General features: G+C 36.2%; 1 protein-coding gene across 4 annotated transcripts in view; it reads left to right on the plus strand.

Annotated features, from left to right (window-relative positions):
• Window positions 1-23,566, plus strand: part of ADK (adenosine kinase) — a 507,420-nt gene that overhangs the window by 31,129 nt on the left and 452,725 nt on the right. For 3 of the 4 annotated variants that reach the window (XM_039235193.1, XM_039235194.1, XM_039235196.1), the window contains exon 2: window positions 11,876-11,950. The exons of the other annotated variant lie outside the window; for it this stretch is intronic. In XM_039235193.1, coding sequence (XP_039091124.1) covers window positions 11,876-11,950 — 75 coding nt within the window. The remainder of the gene's footprint in view (window positions 1-11,875; window positions 11,951-23,566) is intronic. 4 annotated transcript variants of the gene reach the window in all.

The following is a 23,566-nucleotide window of genomic DNA, read 5'->3' on the forward strand; positions in this document are numbered from 1 at the left end:
TAGTTTGCAGTTCCTTGCTGGCTTATAATGTTGTGATTATACACTATTTGCATATCTTTTCTTTTGAACTGTCATTTCAAGTCTTTAACCTATATTTTGACTCAGTTGTCTTTTTGTTGTTGACTTGTAGTTGTTTTTATATTCTGGATACAAGTTATTTGTCAGATTTTATACATATACACTCTTTTTTTAAAATTTTTTTTTTTTTTATTTCTAGGAGGGACAGAGAGAGAGATAGCTTGAGCAGGGGAGGGTCAGAGAGAGAGGGAGTCACAGACTGAAATCCAGGCTCTGAGCTGGCAGTCAGCACAGAGCCCGACGTGGGGCTCGAACCCACGAACCGCGAGATCATGACCTAAGCGAAAGTCGGATGCTTAACCGACTAAGCCACCCAGGTGCCCCATATACATATACACTCTTAAACACACTTTGATATGTAGAAGATGTTTTCTCCCCATTTTGAGCCATTCCTTTTCATCTTTTGGGAGCAGAAGTTTTAAATTTTGATGAAGTCAAATTAATTGATTTGATTTATTTGCTAGCTATTACTTATTGTGTTCTTAGAAATCTTTCCTTATCCCTGTCACAAAATTGTGAAACTATTCTGTTATGTTTTCTTCTAGGAGCTTTGTAGTTTTGGCTTTCACATTTAGGTTTATTTATGATCCATCAAAAACTAAATTATTTCTATAGGGTAAGAGTTTCTCAAAAAGGTCTTCAATCAGTTGATTAAATTGGTGTACGTTTTCCCCAGGACTCACCATTCTGATCCATTGACCTATTTGTCTATTGTTATGCTGGTGCCCTGCCTTAATTATTGTAATTTTGTTTTTTATTTAATTCCGTAATGAAGCTATCTGGGCCTGGAATATTTTTTGAGTAAAAGGGTAGAAAACTTTAAATTACAAATTTCAGTTTCTTTAACTGATATGTAATTATTCAGATTTTCAATTTTTTTTTTCCTGTGTCAGTTTTGGAAAGTTGCATTTTTAAGAAAATTTAATTTGTTGAGTTATTACACAGTTGCTAATAATATTTCCCTAATATTCTATTATGGCCTGTAGAGGGGATCAGTCTTGTAAGGGTTTACCAATCATATTAATCTTTTCAAAGACCCAGATTTTGGTTTTGTTAAATTTAAACTTCTATTTTGCTTTCTATTTCACTTATTTTGCTCTCATCTTTTCCTTACGTCTACTCTTTTGGAGTTAATTTGCTCTTTTGCTAGGTTTTTGTTGTTGTTGTTTGTTTTGTTTTTGTTTTGAGTCAGAAGTTTAGATCATTGATTTTAAACCTTTCCTGTTTTCTAATATATGTATTTCGTATATGAGATTTCTCCAAGTACTTCTTTAACTACATCATACAAATTTTGATATGTGTGTTCAATTCAAATTATTTTCTAATTTTTATTGTGATTTCTTGAATCCACAGGTCATTTAGAAGTTAGTTTCATGGCCTAGCTTATAGTCTGTTTTGCTGAATGTTACATGTGTTTTCGAAGTCTTTAATTTCAGTCAGTAGAATTTTAAGGTTTTCATTGTAGATGTTGTTCACATTTTTCGTTAAATAAATGAATATTGTAGTTACTGGGTATAGTTTTCTATAAATACCAGTTAGGTCAAGTTTAATTCTTTTGTTTACTTAATTGTTATTAGCTGTTATTTAATTGAGATATAATTTGCATACCATAAAATCTACCATTTTAAACTGTAGAGCTTAGTAGTTTTTAATATATTTACAAGGTTGTATGATCATTATTACCACTATCTAATTCCAGAACATTTTCATCACCCCAAAACTAAACCTCATACCTGTTAGCAATCACTCTCCATTTCTTCTGTCCATCCTCTGGCTATTCACTAATCTACTTTGTCTTTGTGGTTTGCCATATTCTGGACATTTCATAAGTGGAATCATAATATTTGACCGTTAGTGTCTGGCTTCTTTCATTGAGTATAATATTTTCTTTCTTTCTTTTTTTAAATGTTTTATTTATTTCTGAGAGAGAGAGAGAGAAAGAGAGAGAGCATGAGCAGGGGAGGGTCAGAGAGAGAAGGAGATACAGAATCTGAAACAGTCTCCAGACTCTGAGCTAGCTGTCAGCACAGAGCCCAACGCGGGGCTCGAAACCACGAACCATGAGATCATGCCCTGAGCCGAAGTCAGACACCTAACTGACTGAGCCACCTAGGTACCCCCAGTATAATGTTTTCAAAGTTCATTTATGTTGTTGCATGTATCAGTGTTTCATTCCTTCTTATGGCTGAATAATCTATAGTATCTATACCCTACATTTTATCCATCTTTTGATGGATATTTGTATTTCCACTTAAGTGTTATGAATATTGCCATTCATGTATAAGTTTTTCTATTGTTGTGTGTCTTTATTTCTCATACTTAGAAGTGGAATTGCAGGGTCATATGCTAAGTTTATGTTTACTTTTTCAAGAAACTGTCCAGCTTTTTTTCAAGCTAGCTGCTCATTTTACATGTCCAACAATGCACAAGGATTCCACTTTTTCCATTTGTTGCCAATACTTGTTATTGTCTCTCAGTCTGATGAGAGGCTCTGTGTGCTTGTTGAGGCATACCTTTTAATATTCAGGTAGGCTTATAACTCTGCCATAACCTTTATTTCCTGCTTGTGCAGAGGCTCATGGTTCAAAGGTGAGTGCTTGGGACCTTTTCAGGTCTTGAGCACGCCACAGCTCTGGGCACATGTATATGGCCTTCTAGGTCCTCAGGAATATTCAGAACTTTTCAGAACCCTTTGTGGATATCTCATGTCTCCACTTTTCCTTTTAAGTTTTTTGGTTAGCTTCTTGTTTATGCCAGCTGCTTCAGATGGCTAGGACGTTAAACAATTGCTGCTGATTGTTTTTGACAAATGCTCCTGGGGAAAAGGCTGTTAGAGCAGGGCAAGCTCTGAGTCAGGTCAAATAATAAGGCTCAGGAGTGGGGTTTTTCAGGGAACTGCCAGGAAGCTTAAGTAATAGCAGTTCTCTGAAGATAGGGCTTTGAAAGAGCTCCAGCCCTGTACTGACCCCTCTAGTAGCTGCTAGGCTCCTAGTTTTCACTGTGTGTGTGGGCTTTTGCTATTTAAAGCTACCATGGCGCTGGAAAGAGGGGGATAGGAATAGAGCAAGTTAAAATGGCACAGAATTTGCTGTTTTAAATGAGATTTGGCCTTTTCTAAAAGATGCCCCCCAGATTATTGTAAGCCTTTGGTTAATATTTAAGATTCTGGAAAAGTTGATTTTGACATTTTTTTTTGCTAGTGTTCCTGTTGCTTTTATGGAGGAGACAATTTTTGGAGGCTCTTAATCTGCCATTCCTCATGATGTCATGATGAGGGCATTTTAAACTTTTTTGTTATTTTAAACTTTTAAAGAATGTTTATTTATTTACTTTGAGAGAGAATGTGAGTGAAGGAGGGGCAGAGAGAGAGAGAGAGAGAGGACTGCCAGCGCAGAGCCCGATGTGGAGCTTGAACCCACGAACCATAAGATCATGACCTGAGCTGAAATTAAGAGTTGGCTGTTTAACTGACTGAGCCACCCAGGCACCCCTGTTATTTTAGACTTTTAATATACTTTTTCTTTATTTTGAAATATTTTTTTTTTAATATTTTTTATTTATTTCTAGGAGAGAGAGAGATCGAGAGACAGCGTGAGCAGGGGAGGGTCAGAGAGAGAGGGAGTCACAGACTGAAACAGGCTCCAGGCTCTGTGCTGGCTGTCAGCACAGAGCCCGACGCGGGGCTCAAACCCACAAACCGCGAGATCATGACCTAAGCGAAAGTCAGACGCTTAACCGACTAAGCCACCCAGGCGCCCCTCTTTTGAAATATTTTGAGACTCCCAAGAAGCTGCAAAAATAGTACAGAGAGTTCATGTGCACTCTTCACCTAGCTTCCCCTAATGATATAGGGCTATTAAGTTGACTACAGATATTACTAGAATGTTGTCAGTTTTTGCACATACTGTTTTTTATTGGTGTGGTGGTGGTGGTGGTGATGTATAGATTTGTGATAGTTTATCAAGTCCAGATTAGTGTAACCATTAACACAGTTAAGATACTAAACTGTTGTATCACCAAAAAAAAAACCCCTCCATTTTGTGTTAACCATTTATGGTCATCCCCTCCCCTCAACCTTAGCCCTTGGCAACTACAAATCTATTCTTTAACAATGTAATTTTGTCAGTTTGAGAGTGTTATATAAATGGAATCATACAGTATGTAACATGTAAATATGGCTTTTATTTGCACTCAGCATATGTCTTTGAGATCCATCCAAATTATATTATAGTTCATCTCTTTTTATTACTAAGCATTAGTCCATTGTATGGGTGTACCACAGTTTACCTACTCGTTGAAGGACATTTGGTTTCTCATTTTTTTTTTTTTAACTTTACTAACTTTATCATAACAGATAAAGCTGTTATGAACATTTGTGTACAGGTTTCTGTGTCAACTAAGTTCTCATGTTTCTAGGATAAATACCCAATAGTATGAGTCCTTTCTTATTTTTGTGTGTTTTACCAGTTACTGAAAGAGGGGTATTAAGATTGTACATTTGTCTAATTTGTTTCTGTCAATTTTTTTCCCCTAAGTATTTGAAGCCATTTCTTTCCTTGATGAAATGACTTATTTATATAAAATCCTTCTTATATAGTAATACTCATTGTTTTAAAGTCTACCTTGTCTATACAGCTTAGGGAATATAGTTAATGGTATCGTAGTAGCATTGTATGGAGACAGATGGTAGCTAAACTTGTGAGCATAATGTACAGAGTTGTCAAATCACTATGTTGTACACCTGAAACTAATGTAACATTGCATGTTTACTTTAATAAAAAATAAAATCTACCTTGCCTGATATTAATATAGTCACTGAAGTTTTCTTATAATTAGTGTTTGCATAGTGTGTCTATTTAGTCTTTTATTTTCAAACTCTCTATGCCTTTATATTTAAAGTGTATTTCTAATAAATAACATTTAATTTATTTTTTGATCCAGTGTGATAATCTTTTCCTTTTAATTGGAGTATTTAATCCATTGACATTTAATATAATTAGGTTGGGTTTTAGTATACCATCCTTTTGTTTTCCATTTATCCTTTATGTTGTTTTGTGTTTCCTGCCTTTTTTCCCCTAGGTTGCGTATATTGTAGTCTTTCATTTTATAACCTCTATTGGATTTTATTGTATTATAATTTAGTGATTGCTCTAGGGAACACAGCATTCCTTTTTTAACTTATTACAACCTATTTTGAATTCATGATCTGTCATTTCATCTTTAAAATCTAATTTTACTCCAGACTCAGTCTTGATCTTTGGGAGCCTGAGAAAAGCAGCAGTCTGTTTATAGAAAAGGTCAAAATGTAGAATTGAAAAATTGCTCAAAGCCCTTGTGATTCTCATATGTTAGCCATGGAGAAGACAAATAAAATTAAGATTTAAAAATTTATTTTACCTTTTATGTCTAGCTGATTGAGAACAGTTAATTAAGATAAAATAAAAAGTAACTCCTAAAATCAATTAAAAAGGTTATCAAAGAATTTACAGAACCTGGGGGAGAGAATAAATAAAACTTTGCGAGGAAGGGCAGCAGTACAGAACTCCAGAAGCTATCATCCATTATGTAAACATCACTCTCTGGAGTTGTATAGGGGATAACTTGTACAGCTTTACATGAGAACCTTTTGGTAGGAGTTGGGCAGAGAAGATTTTTAGAAGAGATGGCATATGAGAAATTTAAAAAAGATGAATGGGGATTTGCTAGGCAAAAGAAGGAGGGGAAGGACTCTGTAGTCAGTCTTTCTTGGGGAACAGTTAAGTGTTATAATCAACAAATAGATTGTACGCATTAGAATGGTAAGCAATAAAGTTAAAGAGGCACTGTATTTCAGTGCTTTTTTAGAAATTTAATTTTTATTAAATACTTTTTTTAATGTTTATTTTTGAGAGAGAGAGAGACAGAATGTGAGCAGGGGAGAGGCAGAGAGAGATGAGGCACAGAATCTGAAGCAGACGCCAGGCTCTGAGCTGTCAGCACGGAGCCTGACGCGGGGCTTGAACCCACAAGCCATAAGATCATGACCTGAGCCAAAGTCAGATGCTTAACTGACTGAGCCACCCAGGTGTCCCTAATTTATTTTTTTATTAGAGCAGGGGAGGTGCAGAGGGAGAGGGAGAGAGAGCATCCTAAGCAGGCTCCATACTGAGCCGATGTGCTCGATCCCATGACCCTGGGATCACCACCTGAGCCAAAACCAAAAGTCAGATGCCCAATCAACTGAGCCACCCAAGTACCCCATTTCAGTGATTTTAATTTGCATGTTTCTTCCCATTTTAACATCTGTGAAATTACCATGTATTTTATAACTGATTGTATCTTGCCAATCACCATGAGAAATTTGAACATATAATTCATGGCATCTCAGATTTGATGAGATATGGTAGGTTCCAGCTAGATTCAAATATAGTAGGCTGTCTTTTAGATTTTATCCTATATAAAATTTGAAGGTAGGCTGACTTTTAATAGAAAAATATAATAGATTTGTTTAAATAATGTAATTCTGGTGATACTGTATAGGACTTAATGGTGGCTAAAAAAAAATCGTAATATAGGAATTTAGTAAAGGTCTGTAGAGAGCCTAGTTAAAAGCAGTGCCAGTGGGATGTGGAGGTTCCTAGTATAAGAACTGTTTGATAAAACTGAGAAAATGCAGTTACTGTTAAGATAGTGCTTGTTGGTAGAAAGAGAAATCATATACAAAGCTGAGGTTTCTGGTAAAGAGAGGATGTTTGGTATAACAGTTAAGGACACTCTTTATTAGTATTTATTCTGGGACCATAGTATAATTAAACATTTTTGCTGGCCAGAGGGCTAATCGACATTAATTTATCAATAACTTAGATAAATTTTTCTTTGGAAATTTTACTCTGATATCTATGTTAATGCATAAAATTTGATAACTGTTGAACAAAATAGTAATCATAGGGTAGGTTTATGTTGGCTGGGAGTCTGAACTATGAGAAATTTTAAAATTACCAAAAAAATTTGTTCATTCTCTTTCATCTTAGCATCCATTCCAGGAAAAAGACATTGGTGACACTGGGAACAAAATAGTAGTCCCAGTAGGGGTCAGTCGTAGTTTTTGGCCACATACCAGCCAACTTGTTTACATCTAATAGAACAAGATTAAAAAAATTCCTGCATATTTATATAGTTTCTTCATCATTTAGAAAGGGTAATGCATGTCATAGTATGTACTGGCCTGGACACTAGTTTGTATGTGTTTCTTTTTAGAAACTAGCCATTTTAAAGAATTAGTCTTTTTAGCAGAGTTTCAATTTGTCATATTGGAATGAAGTCATATTAATTATACAATGATGGAGAGTAGTTTAAAGTATTTGCTTTTGAAAATAGCTGGCTAGGGTTACATATCTGACCTTATTTAGAAAGGTCAAGGAACAAGCAAATGTGTATAGAGTTGGCTGGTGTTAAGGGAGTAGCTGACTGGCTATACCACATTTCTGGTCAATCTGACCATTTACAGGAACACAAAAGTTTAGGTTGTTGATGAGGCACCCTGGGTTGGAGATGGCTCCATCTTAGGCTTAGAAATTTATTCCAACATTATGAAAGGATATAACTGAAGAACAGCCAGAAGGAAGAGATGCATAAGCCAAGGTATGTGAGAAAGGACAGGAACTTCCATGCTCTGTGGGTGAACCTCTTTCCCCAAATCTCCAGATATGTTCACCAGCCTGGAAGCTCTCTGAAACTCGTCCTTTTGGATTTATATGGAGGCTTCATTACATAGGCATAGTTGATTACATCACTGGCCATTGGTGATTGAACTAAGTCTTCAGCCCTTTCCCCTCCCTGGAGATGAGGGTGGGACTGAACATTCTAATCCTCTAATCTAGTCACCTGAGATTCCCCTTGGAACCACTCCCATCCTTAGGTTACCTAGGAGTTTTCCAAAAGTAACCTCATTAATATAACAAAAGACACCTTTATCTCACTCTTTGGAAATGCCAAGGTTTTTAGGAGCTCTTTGCCAGGGCCCCAGAAGAAGGCCAAATATGCATTTCTTATTCTAAATCACAATATCACAGAAAGGTATGTGAGTGGGGGCATCCAACTTCTGTGCATTCTTCGGGCGGTGCCACCCTCCCAACAGCTGTGTTCACCAACCCAGAAGCTTCAACACCATCTTAATTTATCATGTTTTTGAGATTTATGTTAAAATTTTGATTGACATCTTCTAGTATATTTATTGAGTTATTCTTGGGGAAGTAGTTTAGGTGTATAGTTCAAGAATTAGAAATAACTTTATTATTAAGACAAAAGGCAGCCTATATATGTGAATATGTGGAGTTTATTTAGATTTATATAACTACTATTACAATTTATCGGAGGTATACAAAGAAAATCTCGAATATTGGTTGAACATATTTTTCAAGCTTCATGTTTCTATGACAGTAAAAGTAAAATCCATATAACCTTTCTCACAAAGGGAAGGGAAAGAAATCCAAGAAATCTGCCTGAGAATTAGTAAGTTAAGACTTTAGCCTCAGAGGAACTTAAATTAATGGAACATGGATTCATAATGCAAATACTAGCAATCTTGTCTCTATTACAGCTTTATACCAGAAATGAATTATAAAACAAATTCATAAAATGAAATATGACAATTAGTAACAGAAAATGAGTCTGAAATTAGGATGAGCACAATAATTAACTTACATGTAATTAAAAAGTCCAAAGAGGGTATAGGTTTCAAGTGAAGCTTAATAGGTCCAACAACCTCATCAGTGACCCAGTTTCTTTATTTTTTTCCATTCTGTCCTCTGTGATGTCAGATTTATCCCAAGGCAGCCACCTGAGAACCGTGAGGTACTTAAAGCTGCCAACACCTTCTGCATTTATACTTGGGAAGATGTTTTGTATTTGAGCACTCCTAGAAAATGTCTTGGGGTCCTTTTAGATTTGACTGGTTTAGGTTACATACCTATCTCTGAACTGATCAGTAAGGGTAGAAAAATGCATTGTGCTGATTGGTTTAGACTCTGCTGTTCCTCAAGGTTAAGCCAATCAGACTCACTATCTCCATGAATTGGAGTGGGTCAATTCCAGCCAGATCTCTTGAGCGAGTACATTTGGAGTGAAAATAGGAGGATGACAAGGAACAGACGACAAGCACACAATTCTAGTTTGTTATGAGAATATTTTCAAATGACCTTAACTGAATATAATATTATTTGGCAATAACAAGGCAAATATTGTTATTTAATTTATTAAAAATAAATAATAAAAGAACAAGTTTCTAGTTAAATTTTTTTCCCAATCATATTTCTTCTTTTTTATTTTAAATTTTAGAGAGAAGGGGAGTGAAAGTAGAAGTGGGGGAGGAGGGCAGAGAGAGAGAGAGAGAGAAAGAGAGAGAGAGAATCTTAAGCAGGCTCCATGCTCAGCATGGAGTCCAACCTGGGGCTCAGTCCCATGACCCTGGAATCATGACTTGAGCCACAATCAAGAGTCAGATGCTCAATCAACTGAGCCACCCAGGTGCCCCAACAATCATTATTCTTAATGATATATAAAAAATTATTTCCAGTCTTACATTTGACCAGTTCAGTTCCAGCATATTCTTGCTCTGTGTGTTAATCTATTATCCATTTGCATTCAGGAGGAAAAAAAAGTTTTGCTAGACAAATAAGTTTAGGAATGTAAGTTTAAGCAGAGTTCTGTGATTCATTCTGCTCTCCCCCCCCTCACCCCCATACTTATTTGACCATAGAAACCTTAGGCCCAGAAAGGTGCATTAATTTATTAATACTATACTAAATTTTCAAAGGGAATATTTTGATTCTGGTGGTGGTTTCATAACTGTGTGCATTAAACCAAACATTAAAAAGGGCGAATAAAAAGAAACAGCTAAGCAGCCCAGTAATATCCTATGCTTTTTTAAAAAAAGCAAGTTCTAGGAGTTTTTACTGTTTGATAACAAGTCAGGCAGAGAAGTTTCTTTTTTTTTTTTTTTTTTTTTATTTCTAGGAGAGAGAGAGACAGCGTGAACAGGGGAGGGTCAGAGAGAGAGGGAGTCACAGACTGTGAAACAGGCTCCAGGCTCCGAGCTGGCAGTCAGCACAGAGCCCGACGCGGGGCTCAAACCCACGAACCGCGAGATCATGACCTAAGCGAAAGTCGGACGGTTAACCGACTAAGCCACCCAGGCGCCCCAGGCAGAGAAGTTTCTAATAAAATGATGGTCAAGTTTTAATGTATCTGCCTGTTGATCCTTTATCTTCCAAGTACTGAAGTAAGATATTTTCCTTTATATTAGATTTTTTTTCTGATTATAAATGCAACTTAAGTCTGAATAGATAAATGTATTTTCTTTTAACTCTCCCTCATTCAGCTTTTTTAAAAAGAAAAAAAGGGGCAGCACCTGTGTGGCTTGGTCAGTTAAGTGTTCCACCTTGTCTCAGGTCATAATCTTGCCCTCTGTTGGTTTAAGCCTTGCATTGGGCTCTGTGCTGAGAGCTCAGAGCCTGGAGCCTGCTTTGGATCCTGTGTCTCCCTCTCTCTTTGCCCCTCCCCTGCTCGTGTTCTCTCTCTCTCTCAAAAATGAAAAAACAAAAAAAAATTTTATAAAAGAAAGGTGGAAGAAAAAAGAACAAAGGGACAAACACCTCTTTATTATATATATTCAGCCATAGTTGCCCGATCTGTGGTTTTAATATGATACTGTAATTTAGTCTTCTAAATCATTATAGATTATAAGTGTAGGTTATACATTTCATTCTCTTAAAGAAACTCTGGGGTACCAGTCCTATGGATATTACTGATAGTCTCCTCATGGTGAGGATAGAAACTGGTTTGGAGGCAACTGGAAGAGATCTTCAGCAAACTGGAGACCAATGGGAAATTACACAGAAGCAAATTTCATTGAAAAACCTAGAAGAATCCTTCCCACTGAGGCTGACCCAACCATGGCCACTGGTCCATTTCTTGCTGTCAGTGGGGCTTCTGTTTAAGGCATCTCTTGTTGTGGAGTTGTAGCTTTTTCTTAGTTTTGAGTTGTACTGGGGTCATTGTGGAACATAGACTTCTTCAAAGTCTGTTAAATGTAACTGAAAATTTCACCATCTATGATATTCATTGTGCGAGTCTCACCACATTCAGTTTGTTGAGGGTATAGCTTTTGGCTGAATTCCTGGAGGACCTGCTGCAACCTTCCTAATCACTTTTGGTAGTTGGGTATCTTACGAGCAAGAAAAAGTTAATTATCTGTCACGTTTGTTGAGTAAAGAACTTTCGTTATGATAAACCTTTTTTAAAAAAGCAGTCAAATTAATTAGCTTTAGTCATAGCTGTTGGATCACATGATCTGGTTTCTTTTATTTCATCCAATTTAAAAGTTATCATCTTTTCTAAATGGCTTGTGTTACCTCTAAAATGTCTGAAATGGGGTGCCTGGGTGGCTTAGTCAGTTGAGCATCTGACTTCGGCTCAGGTCATGATCTCACATTCGTGGGTTCGAGCTCTGTGTCAGGCTCTGCTGACAGCTCAGAGCCTGGAGCCTGCTACGGATTCTGTGTCTCCCTCTCTCTCTGCCTCTCCTCCTCTCATGCCCTGTCTCTCTGTCTCAAAAATAAATAAAAACATTAAAAAAATAAAATGTCTGAAATGTAAAAGGCAAATCAAAGGTTTAATAAACTAGTATGTTACTTTTATTTTTGAGGTAAAGTGAAGATACTTATTTTTATATTTGTGTGCATTTTATACATCAGCTTATTTTTAGAAGTATTTCTAACTTGTGCTTGCATTTTTGTGTTTTGTGTTTTTTTTTTTCTAGTGAAAATATTCTCTTTGGAATGGGAAATCCTCTTCTTGACATCACTGCTGTAGTGGATAAAGATTTCCTTGATAAGTAAGTATTAAATTCTTCGTATGTACTGTGTGAAACTTATTATCAAAAGAGAAACGTGAAAACCTTGGACTCTAGTACCTTCAACAGGAGGAAAACTCAGGAAATTTAAAGTCATTAATAGCAAGTTGCACTATCATTATTTATGAATTGGCCACAATTTTCCCTGGGAAAACTTTAGGTACATTTGTTCAATCCTGTTGCTAGTTTCACTTGAAATTAATTAATTAATTAAAGTTTATTTTTGAGAGAGGAGAGAGAAACTGTATGCATGTGCATGGATGCTGGGCAGAGAGAGGGAGGGTGACAGAGGATCCAAAGCGGGCTCTGTGTTGACAGCAGAGAGCCCGATGCAGGGCTTAAACTCAGGGACTGTGAGATCATGACCTGAGCCGAAGTCACACACTTAACTGATTGGGCAACCTGGGTGCCCCTGAAATATATTTTTTATTCTGTGCAAGGAAGAAGTATATATGATTTACCTAATGATTTAATTCCCAGATTTTTAAATTGCTATCAGTGAACTACATCTATCATGGTACCATAACATAAATGGTAGAAGAAATAGGATTAGAGAGGACAAGAAGAATATGCAGGGCATAATTCAGAGGCGATCATTCTATATTATTTTTCCCTTAATAGTAGCTTTTGATGTTTTTAATTTAGCTGAGAAATCAGTTTGTGTTTATTTTTCTGGCTGTTTGACACCATTTGGTACAAGGAAAACATTAGGTAGTAAAAAAGGGATTTATAATGAGAAAGCAAGTTCTGTGCCCAAGGGCAACCACTTTTTTTTTTAATTGAGGTAAAGCTGACTTAAAATTTATAATTTTAACAGATTTAAAGTGTATAATTCAATGACTGCCAGTATATTTGTAGGGTTGTACAATCATCACCGCTATCTAATTCCAGAACATTTTCATCACCCCAAAAAGAAAACTGTACCCCAAAGCAACCATTTTTCTGTCCCTGCCTGCCCTTTCCCCACCTCTGCTCCATGCCCTGGTCTCTTGGGACCTACCATTCTGCTCTCTGTTTCTATGGATTTGCTTATTTTGGACATTGTATTTCGTATAAGTGGAAACATATAGTATGTGGCCTTTTGTGTCTGTTTTATTTCACTTAGCATGATGTTTTTCAAGGTTCATCCAATTTGTAGCATTAGTACATTTGTAGCATTCATAGTAACTCATTCCTTTTTGTGGCAAAATAATAATCCATTGTGTATATAAATACACACTGTATTGGTTGATGAGCATTTAGGTTGTTTCCTTTTTTGGCTATTGTGAATCAAGATTCTGTGAATATTTGTGGATGATTTTTTGTGTGGACATGTATTTTCATTAATCTAAGGAATACATTGGAGTGTGATTGCTGAATCATATGGTAATTCTGTGTTTAACTTTTTGAGGAACTACCTAACTTTTCTACACTGATTGTATCCTTTTATATTCCTACCAGTAATGTATGAGGATTCAATTTTCTTGCCAAAACTTGCTCTTTTCTCTTATTAATTAATTTCTTAATATTTTTAGTTTCCTTATTTTTGAGAGAGAGAGAGAGAGAGAAAGAGAGAGAGAGAGAGAGAGAGAGAGAATCTTAAGCAGGCTCCATGCTTAGCACAGAGCTGGATGTGGTACTCAGTCCCATGACCGTTGGGTCATTACCTGAGCCCAAATCAAGAGTCAGATGCTCAATCAACTGAGCCACCCAGGCACCTCATTTTATTATTTTTAAAGATTTTATTTTTTAAGTAATCTCTACACCCAATGTGGGGCTTGAACTCATAACCCCCAGACTAAGAGTCACATGCTCCACTGACTGAACCAGCCAAGCAACCCTTCCTTTGTTTAAATTATAGCCATCTTAGTGGGTGTAAAGTGATATTTCATTGGGAGTTTTGATTTGCATTTTTCTAATGACTAAAGATGTTAAGCATCTTTTTCTATGTGAAATTTATATATTGAAATATATTGATATATATATATTGATTCAATATATTGATATAACAATATATTGAAATTCTATATGAATTTTAGAATCAGCTTGTCCATTTCTGCAAAAAAGGCACTTGGCAGTTTGTGTGGTATTTTACTGAATCTGTAGATTAGTTTTGGAAGTATTGACACTTTAACAATACTAAGTCTTTCAGTTCATGAACAGAGGATGTCCTTCCATTTATTTAGCTCTTCTTTAAATTGCTTCAACAGAGTTTAGTAGTTTTCAGTGTGTAAGTCTTATATTTTCTGGGTTAAATTTAATCCTAAGTATTTCATTATTTTTGATGTTATTGTAAATAGAATTGTTTTCTTAATTTTACTTTTCCTTGTTTGTTTTTTTCCCCACAGTATTGTTAGTTGTTTATTTTATTTATCTTTTTTTAAAAAATTTTTTTTATGTTTTATTTATTTCTAGGAGAGAGAGAGAGAGAGTGAGCAGGGGAGGGTCAGAGAGAAAGGGAGTCACAGACTGAAACAGGCTCCAGGCTCTGAGCCGGCAGTCAGCACAGAGCCCGACGCGGGGCTTGAACCCACGAACCGTGAGATCATGACCTAAGTGAAAGTCGGACGCTTAACCGACTAAGCCACTCAGGTGCCCCTTATTTTATTTATCAAGAGAAACTATTTCATAGACCAGTATTCATGTTTCATAGTTCAGGAATACAGGTCAGGGACAAATGTCCTTGGAACCAATGCAGAGAAGTTCACTTTGCACTCTGATAGATAGATACCAACCTTCATCATCTCCTCAAAATCTTTTCTGGAATCATAATTTCTATAGCAATCTAAATATGTCTTCTTTCTTGGTTTGGCCACAGCAAACTTATAGGAAGCTGGAACCCCCAAGGATAAATGAATGTTCCAACAAGACGAAATACAGTTGCTTGGCCAGAAGGCCTTGCATCTGAAGTTTCATCAAAGCACTGGAAGAATCTTCCACTTCTCCCCTTGCTTTTACCCTATGCCAAAACTGCTTTTTTTTTCCAAGAAACTATTTCTAATTCTTAGGTGTATTTTCCTGGTATCCAGTTGTTTCTAAATAATACACTAATATTGTTACATGTGATTTTTATAAGGCTGGTTGATTGGAGAGGCAAAGAATAAATGTTCCTTTAATGTAGGGAAAAGATATAAGAATATGATTACATTAGGATGGTTTCCTGAACAGAAGACACAGCACTCTGTGTGGAGGGGCACACTTGATCCTCAAGTCCCTGTGGGAGGAGATAACCTAATCATGTTCATGAATAATAGTGGAAAGTATTTCCTCTGGCTTTCTGAGAACTTTGCTTTTTTTACTGCCATGGTTTACCAGGAATTTTTATAATCTCTTGGTGTTTAATTGTTGAAGAGTCTCTGGGTCCTTATCTCCTTGCTGACCAGGTTCTAGTAACTGTTAAAAACTGCTGTCCATTCCTGAATGTTTGCTGTGAGAGTAGGTGAATTGAAGGTTAATTTCTCATGCATATCATCTGTCTAGCAGTTCCAATCTAAGGGAGTATTTGAGGTCTGTATTACTAGGTATTTCTTAGGTTTGTTAACTTTTGTTTATTTATCTCCTGTAAAATTTTTTTATATTATTTATTTTTAAGCTCTACCTCCACCGTAGGGCTTGATCAAGATTCACATGCTCTATCTACTGAATGAGTCAGCCAGGAGCAACTTGGGTTTGTCAGTTTTAGATATTATGTATTGACTCCCTAGTGTGATAGCTAAGGATTTAGCTCTCTTTTACCAGCTACCATTTCTTCTTCATCCTCACCATATTGTTAAATTATGTTAATCATTGTGAATAAAATTGTGAACTATGATACTTAAAAAACTTTTTGATTTTCTTCCAGTTACTCAGTGTATCCTGTATTCGTTTTCACCATTTTCTATACACTTACTGAAATTTTCAAACCATTGTTAAATCTGTTAGGTGCCTATTAACCTCTTCCTTCCCCCTCCCCCTCCTCATTTCTCAAAAATCAGTAAGTCTGTCAACATCTTTTTCTCTGGTGACCTCCTTTCTAGAGTTCTCCATCTTTGTGCTCAAAATGAACAGGTTGTGGTGTTAGACTTTTTTCTTAAAGTTTATTTATTTATTTTCAGAGAGGGAGAGAGCGAGAGCAAACAGGGGAGAGAATCCCAAGTAAGCTCCACACTGTCATGCCGGAGCCTGATGTGGGGCTTGACCTCAGGAACCATGAGATTATGACCTGAGCTGAAACCAAGAATCAGAAGCTCCACTGACTGAGCCATCCAGGCATGCATGCCCCCACCCTTTAAAACAGTGGTTTTCCTTGAACTTCCCTCTGACTTTTCTTCTGTTTATATGCCTATTTGTTTATAAGCCTTATATATGCTTAATTGGTTTTCTTTGTGTGTGTGTTTGTGTGTGTCTGTGTGTGTATAACATAGCCTAAGTAGCTTCCTAAGAGAAAGAGTGCATGATCACACGTAATTTTAATCCTTGTATATGTGTGACAGTCTTTAAATTTCCTTCACATGTTATTGATTGGTTAATAGAGTTTTCTTTGCAAAGTTTGAAGGCATGTGCCATTGTCTTCTGTACATCAAATGCATCTCCTTCCTTTGTAGATCACTAGTCTTTTTCTCTGTGGAAGCTTTTAGTATTTTTGTTGTTGTTTCTGCTGTTAGTAAATTATTATCAGGTAACATTTTGTTGTTGTGTTATGGATGTAGTTTTTTTGTCCTCTCTAAACATATTAATTAGAGATGGTTTTGTTTGTTTTTTGAAGGTTTCTCTTCTGTTTCCTGCTTTATCTCTGTTCTCTGTGGATTACTCTTATTGTTTACTGTGGTCTTTCTCCTTCACAATGGAGACTTTCTTCCAGTATTAGGTGATTTTTGGCCCTCTGTTCATATTTAACGGTAAGACATTAAAAACCTCATTCCATTTATCTGTATAGGAAGAAGAAAAAATACAAAAAGATATGTTGTAAGCTCTAACAGTTGTGGGAGGGTAGACCGGCTAGGGCAGGTACTTTTATTTCAACATTCTGTATAAGTAAAGATTTTTTTTATAACAATTTTGAGTTGCTTTTATAATTTTTAAAGAAGCTTTAATAGTTATCTATTGCTGTGTAACATGTTACCCCCAAACTTGGCTGCTTAAAGTAACAAACATCTAGCGTCTATCATTGCTTCTGAGGGTCAGGAATTTGAGAGTATGGCATAGCAGAGTGATTCTGGCTTGGCTGCTTAAAGTAACAAACATCTAGTATCTATCATTGCTTCTGAGGGTCAGGAATTTGAGAGTATGGCATAGCAGAGTGATTCTGGCTTAGGGTCTCTGATCAAGTTGTAGTCAGTCCCTTGGTCATGGTGGCATTCATTTTGGGGCTCAACTATGGCTGGAGGATTTGATTCCCAGATGACTCATTATTGTCTGTCCTCAGTTTCTTAAAACCTTTTTTTTTCTTAAAGTTTCTTAAAGTTTTCTTAAAAATAAAAAAGTTTATTTTGAGAGTAGGAGAGAGATAGTGAGCGAGCATGAGTCGGGGGTGGGAGGTTCAGAGAGAGAGAGAGAGAGAGAGAGAGAGAGAGAGAGAGAATATCAAGCAGGTCCCATGCTGTCAGTGAGGAGCCAGTGTGGAGTCTGACCCAGGGTTCAAACACATGAACTGTCGGATCATGACCTGAGCTGAAACCAAGAATCAGATGCTTAACCAACTGAGCCATCCAGGTGCCCCTCTTAGAAACTTTTGAACTGAGGACGTTAGTTTCTTCATCTCATGGACCAACACATGGTAGCTCTTTGCTCTATTGCTAGTGATTTGAGAGAGGGAATCGTTTTCTCTAGATGGAAACTGTAGTCTTTTTCTATAACCTAATCTTAGAAAGTGACATGCTATCATTTTTGTCATATACTGTTGGTCATACAGACCAAGCCTGGCCTCTACACATGGATGTAAAAAACAGGAGGCAGGAATTCCTGGTGGGGGGCCAATTCCTTGGTAGCTTCCAAGATGGCTCCCATTGATCCCCTCCTGGGGAGGAGTAGTCTCTTCCCAACTGTACTAAGACTGATCTGTATAAGGAATGGCATACAGTAGAAGTGATGGTATGCTACAGATTAGGTTGTAATAGACTGTGGTTTCCATATTGAATGTTCTCACTTGTTTGTACACACACCTTCTCTTTCTTTCTTTCTTTTTGATTACTAGTTGTGGGGGGAGCTAGCCGCCATGTCTTGATATTCAGGGACCCTATGGAGCGGGAGATAAGAGGCCTCTGCTCTACAGCCTCTGAGGAACTGAGACTTGCCAGCAACCATGTACGTGAGCTTAGAAGTGGATTCCCCATCCTCTGTTGAACCCTGAGTTGACTGTAGCTCTGGCTGACAGTTTGATTATAACCTCATGAGAGACTTTGAGCCAGAATCAGTTAGCTAAGCCGCTTTTGGATTCCTGACCCTTAAAATCTGTGTGGGATAATGAGTGTGTTTAATCTGCCAAGTTTTGGGTAAATTTGTTACATAGTTAAAGAACACTAATAAAGCAAAAAAAAAAAATCTTTTTTCAAACACGCCCACCCACTCATCCCCCACCCCCACACACCATACCCCACATTCAAAACCTCATTGGTATGCATAGGTTGGGCTTGTTGAGTAAATGGGACTTTATCATGGCTTGATTATCCTTGATTATATTAAAAGCCTATTTTTGTGTGCTGACCCCTAATATTGGTATCGGAAAGTCTATTCTCTGAGCCTGTTCAGTTTCTTTACAGAAAAGTCTTTTGAAGCCTGGTTACTTTATTCTTAGAGGTGGACAGGGTAAGGGAGATAAAGGTGGCATAATTAAGTAGGCAGTTTGATCAGTCCCTATTTTTCCTGTTTTGCCTGTTGTCTCTCAGTTTAGAGACGCTTCTGTTTGGTTTCTTCAGACAATAAATCTCTAATTTGTTTTAGGAATTGTAAGTTGTCTTTGGTGTGATGGTAGTCAGTTTCCCTACTTTTAACTGCATGCCTTATCCATTTCATCTGAGACTTAGGGCTTCCACAAGTAGACTTGGCTTGCCTAACATATGCAGCCTTTTTCTGTTGCAATTGACATTTTAGTTTTTCTAACTCTGCTAAGTTCTTCATTTGCTCTTCTTTTTCTCTTTCTTTCTTCCTCCTCCCTTCCTCTCTCCCTCCCTTCCTTTCTTTTTAAAAGATTTCTTTTTTTTTTTTTTAAAGTAATCTCTATACCCAACCTGGGGCTTGAACTCACAACCCTGAGATCAAGTTGCATGCTCTATTGACTGAACCAGCCAGGTGCCTGTCCCGCTCCTCTCTCTCCCCCCCCTTTTTTTAATGTTTCATTTATTTATGAGAGAGAGAGACAGGGTGAACAGGGGAGGGTCAGAGAGACAGGGAGACACAGAATCCGAAGCAGGCTCCAGGCTCTGAGCTGTCAGCACAGGGCCTGATGTGGGGCTCGAACCCAGGAACCATGAGATCATGACCTGAGCTGAAAGTCCGACGCTTAACCGACTGAGCCACCCGGCGCCCCTCCCCCCCTTTTAAAAAAATGATTTATCATTATTATTTTTCAAGGACTTTATGTTATTTATTTTTAAAGTTCATTTTGTTAGAGAGAGAGAAAGGAGAGAGAGAGCGCACACACACAAATGGGGGAGGGGCAGAGAGAGAGAGGGAGAGAGGGAATCCCAAGCAGGCTTTTAGCCTTGACTCAGGGCTTGACTCAGGGCTCAAACTCAGGAACTGTCAGATCATGACCTGAGCCCAAACCAAGAGTTGGACACTTAACCAATTGAGCCACCCAGGCACCCCTTTGGGAATTTTAAATGAGTTGGCCTATTTTCTATTGCACAGAGCAATTGGTGGATAAATAAATGATTATCTTACTTTTCTTTAGGTTCAAATCTTTTGTTGATTCCTGGCTTTACTTTTTAAGTATTTAATAATTTATATAATTTAGGTGATGATCTTATAATTTCTCAAACAAGCAGCGTTTAGAATAAAAGAGAGGGTTTTTTTTTTTAATTAACATTTTCCTTTGATCTTCTTGGCTCTCATTTACTTACTTATTCTTTTCTGCTTTTTGATCTCTTACTTGAAAGGATGCTAAATTTGTTTTTTGTACTAGGTTTATAATTAAATGTCCATAGTATAAACCTTGCATGCATTGTTGTGGAGAGACAATTTGGAAAAGTATTTTTGTAAATTTGTTGTATATACAGTAAACTCTTTGTATAAAGGAACTACATTATATATTTGCTACATGATAGCATAGTGGTGGATACATGTTAGGTACTTGAGAAATAGCATGTGACTGAAAATTTTTTTTTTGTAGAAAGTCCTTTTTAAAGTGGGATTTTAGGGATCCCTGGATAGCTCAGTTACTAATACTCAGTTACTGCATTGGAATAGATTAATAAATTCTGTGTGAAAGATTGAAACACTCAACAATTCTCTTCTTAACTAAGTTTTCTAAACAGTACACTTCTTGGTTGAGCATCTGACTCGATTTCAGCTCAGGTTATGATCCCAGGGTCGTGGGGTTGAGCTCTGAGTTGGGCTCCACGCTGACCATGGAGTCTGCTTAAGATTCCCTCTCTGTATAAAATTTAAAAAAATAAATTAAAAAATAAAGTGAGATTTTAAGTGTTCAGTGTTTAAAATGTGAGAATTGATACTTTCTTTTTTTTTGTCTTTATACTTTTCTTTTTCTTTTTTTTTATAAGTTTATTTATTTTGAAGGGAAGGAGGGCGAGAGAGAGAGAAAGAGAGAGAGAGAGAGAGAGAGAGATAGAGAGAGAGAGAGAGAATCCCGTGCAGTCTCCTTGCTGTCAGCACAGAGCCCACCGTAAGGATCAATCTCATGAATAGTGAGATCATGACCTGAGTCAAAATCAGGAGCCTGTCACTCAAGCAACTGAGTCACTGGGTGCCTCAGAATAGGTTTTTAAAGATTCAGAGCCATCATATGCTAATGTTCTTTACATACTGGACTGGTGAATCATAAAGAGAGGGCTGTAAAGAAGGGCCATGGACAAACCATCTGAAAAACATTCAAGATATAAGAGAAAAGAGAATATAATAAGTTTTAAGAATTGTTATCTGACCAAAATAACATTTATTCAGTATGTATTAGGTGTATACAGTATGTGTTTAGTTCTCTTGGCAACTTTATGAGGTAGGTATCTCATAAAGAATTAGTCAGATTTTAAGAAATTTGTTGATGTCCAAAAAACATCAGTCATTGAGCAGAGATTTGAAATATAGTTTTGTTTTAATTGTAACATCTGTATTATTTGTTTTCTACTGACTTACTATGTAAGTATTAATTTGAAAGTAAAAAAAACAATTATATATCCAGACTTTGGTGTAAATTATGGTAGATATGTAAAGGTTTATAAACTTAGTGAAATTATGTTTTCCTTCAATTATAGGTATAGTGTAGGTGAGAAAGAATATGTGTAATTCACTCTAAAAATTGTTAATATTTAGTTTTAATTACTGCATTAGAATAGATTAATAAATCCTGTGTGAGAGATTGAAATACTCAACAATTCTCTTCTTGACTAAGTTTTCAAAACAATATACTTTTTGTATTGTTTCCAGAATAGAACAAGCATTGCCATTATTCAGAAATATCAATTAGATAATTATTTCTTATTTAAAAATTAAACTTCTTCTAGAATATCCTATTGTTTATTTAAAGATTGTTAAAGCTACTTTTTTTTTCCTGGAATAAGAAAAATGTATCTTTATCTAATTGAAAGAAAATCAGATTTAAGTTAGTCAAGTTTGATGTGTGCAATTTGCCAAAGTATAATAACTGAAAATAAGTAGGAGAACTTGAAGCAGGAAGTAGGTTGTTGAAAATAATGTTTTCTAGCATATTGAAGAGTCACAGTGGGTGTGAGGAGAGATAAAATGTGGAACATAAAAATACTGCCAGATGAGTGCTGATCTAATTATGGAGAGTAAAGGAAGAAGTTTATACAAAAGGAAGCAAAGGAATATATAAGACAGGTTTGTTTTGATTTTTCCTGACACTAGGTAAATACCACAGAAATAAAGGCATGAAGAGAATTAATGTCATGGTAATTGGGAAGTAAAAATCCTCATTAGAAATGAAAATACTCAGTTTTAAGAAGGGAAGCTAGAGTAGTTGAGGAAATATATTTTTCTTAGGAATCTAAATCTTTAATAATGTAATCATATAAACCTTAGGTAAGTCTTGATTAATGTAAGCATGCATGAAAGACATTACTTAATGTTTACTCTGAAAATACTCAAAGTAATAATAGTTGGTTGTAAATTTCAGTGCTGATCATTCCATACCAAAAATTTATAACTGGATTATTCTTATAAATCAGGATGAATTATTTCTATAAATAAATATATATTAGTTTGAAGTAAAACAATATTTGGAGTATCAAGTGATACTTCATATATAAGATTAAAAGCTCTAATTGTTTTATTTTATTTTTAATTTTTTAAAAATTAAAAAAGTGTTTATTTTTGAGAGAGAGAGAGAGAGAGAAAGGATTACAAAACAGAAAACAGTTAGATTTTGTTTTTGTTTTTATTTTTTTAGACTTCCACATCTTATGGTAATGATTATTACTAAATTTGTTAGCTTCAAAAATTATAAAAATAATTGTGTTTGGGAAAAAATCCAAACCATGTAGAAGTGATTAGAGTAAAATAAAAATCTGGGGTAAATTATCTCTGCAGCAATACTGTCACTGGAATTTTCTGTGATGATGGAAATGTTGTTATGTTTGTGCTTTGTTATGGTAACCACTACTCACGTTTAGTTTTGAACATTTGAAGTGTGATTAGTGCAACTGATGAATTGAATTTTAAAATTTCATTTAATTCTAATTAATTACGTTTATTTTATTTATTTATTTTTTTTAGTAACCTGTGCACCCATTGTGGGAGTCGAGTACACGATCCCGAGGTCAAGAGTCACATTCTCTTCTGATAGAGCCAGCCAGGCACTCGTAATTAATGAGATAGTGATATGGGGTTAGTTGTTACAATATTAGTGCAGCTTAGGTCTCATTGCAAAATTGTACAGTTTTCTTCAGAGGTGTACATTTTTTGTGAGGCTTATTCTAGGTATTTTAGAAGTAAAATTATTGCTCTTGTAAATAGAGTATTTTTTCAATAACATTTTTTTTTTAAATATTTTTTTAAATTTATTTCTAGGATAGAGAGAGACAGCGTGAACAGGGGAGGGTAAGAGAGAGAGGGACATACAGACTCTGAAACAGGCTCCAGGCTCTGAGCTGGCAGTCAGCACAGAGCCTGACGCGGGGCTCGAACCCACGAACCGCGAGATCATGACCTAAGCAAAAGTCGGAAGCTTAACCGACTGAGCCACCCAGGCGCCCCTTCAATAACATTTTTTAAATTATTGCTGGTATTTGGAAATGCTGCTGAATTTTGTATATTTTCTTTAACTTGGTTATCTTGTTAACCTGTTAAAAGAAAGATGGTCCTTGGCCCTTCTGATTCTCCGTTTCAGAACTCCAGATTCTTAGATTTTAAGATAAAGTAGCATTAGGGATGTTGTTGAGGGATGGTGACCTGATCATTGCAGTTTGGAGAAAGTTCAATAATATTTTAGTGTTATAAAGGTACGTT

Source organism: Hyaena hyaena, unplaced genomic scaffold, assembly GCF_003009895.1.
Source record: "Hyaena hyaena isolate Hyena2069 unplaced genomic scaffold, ASM300989v1 scaffold_97, whole genome shotgun sequence".
NCBI classification, from domain to species: Eukaryota; Metazoa; Chordata; class Mammalia; order Carnivora; family Hyaenidae; genus Hyaena; species Hyaena hyaena.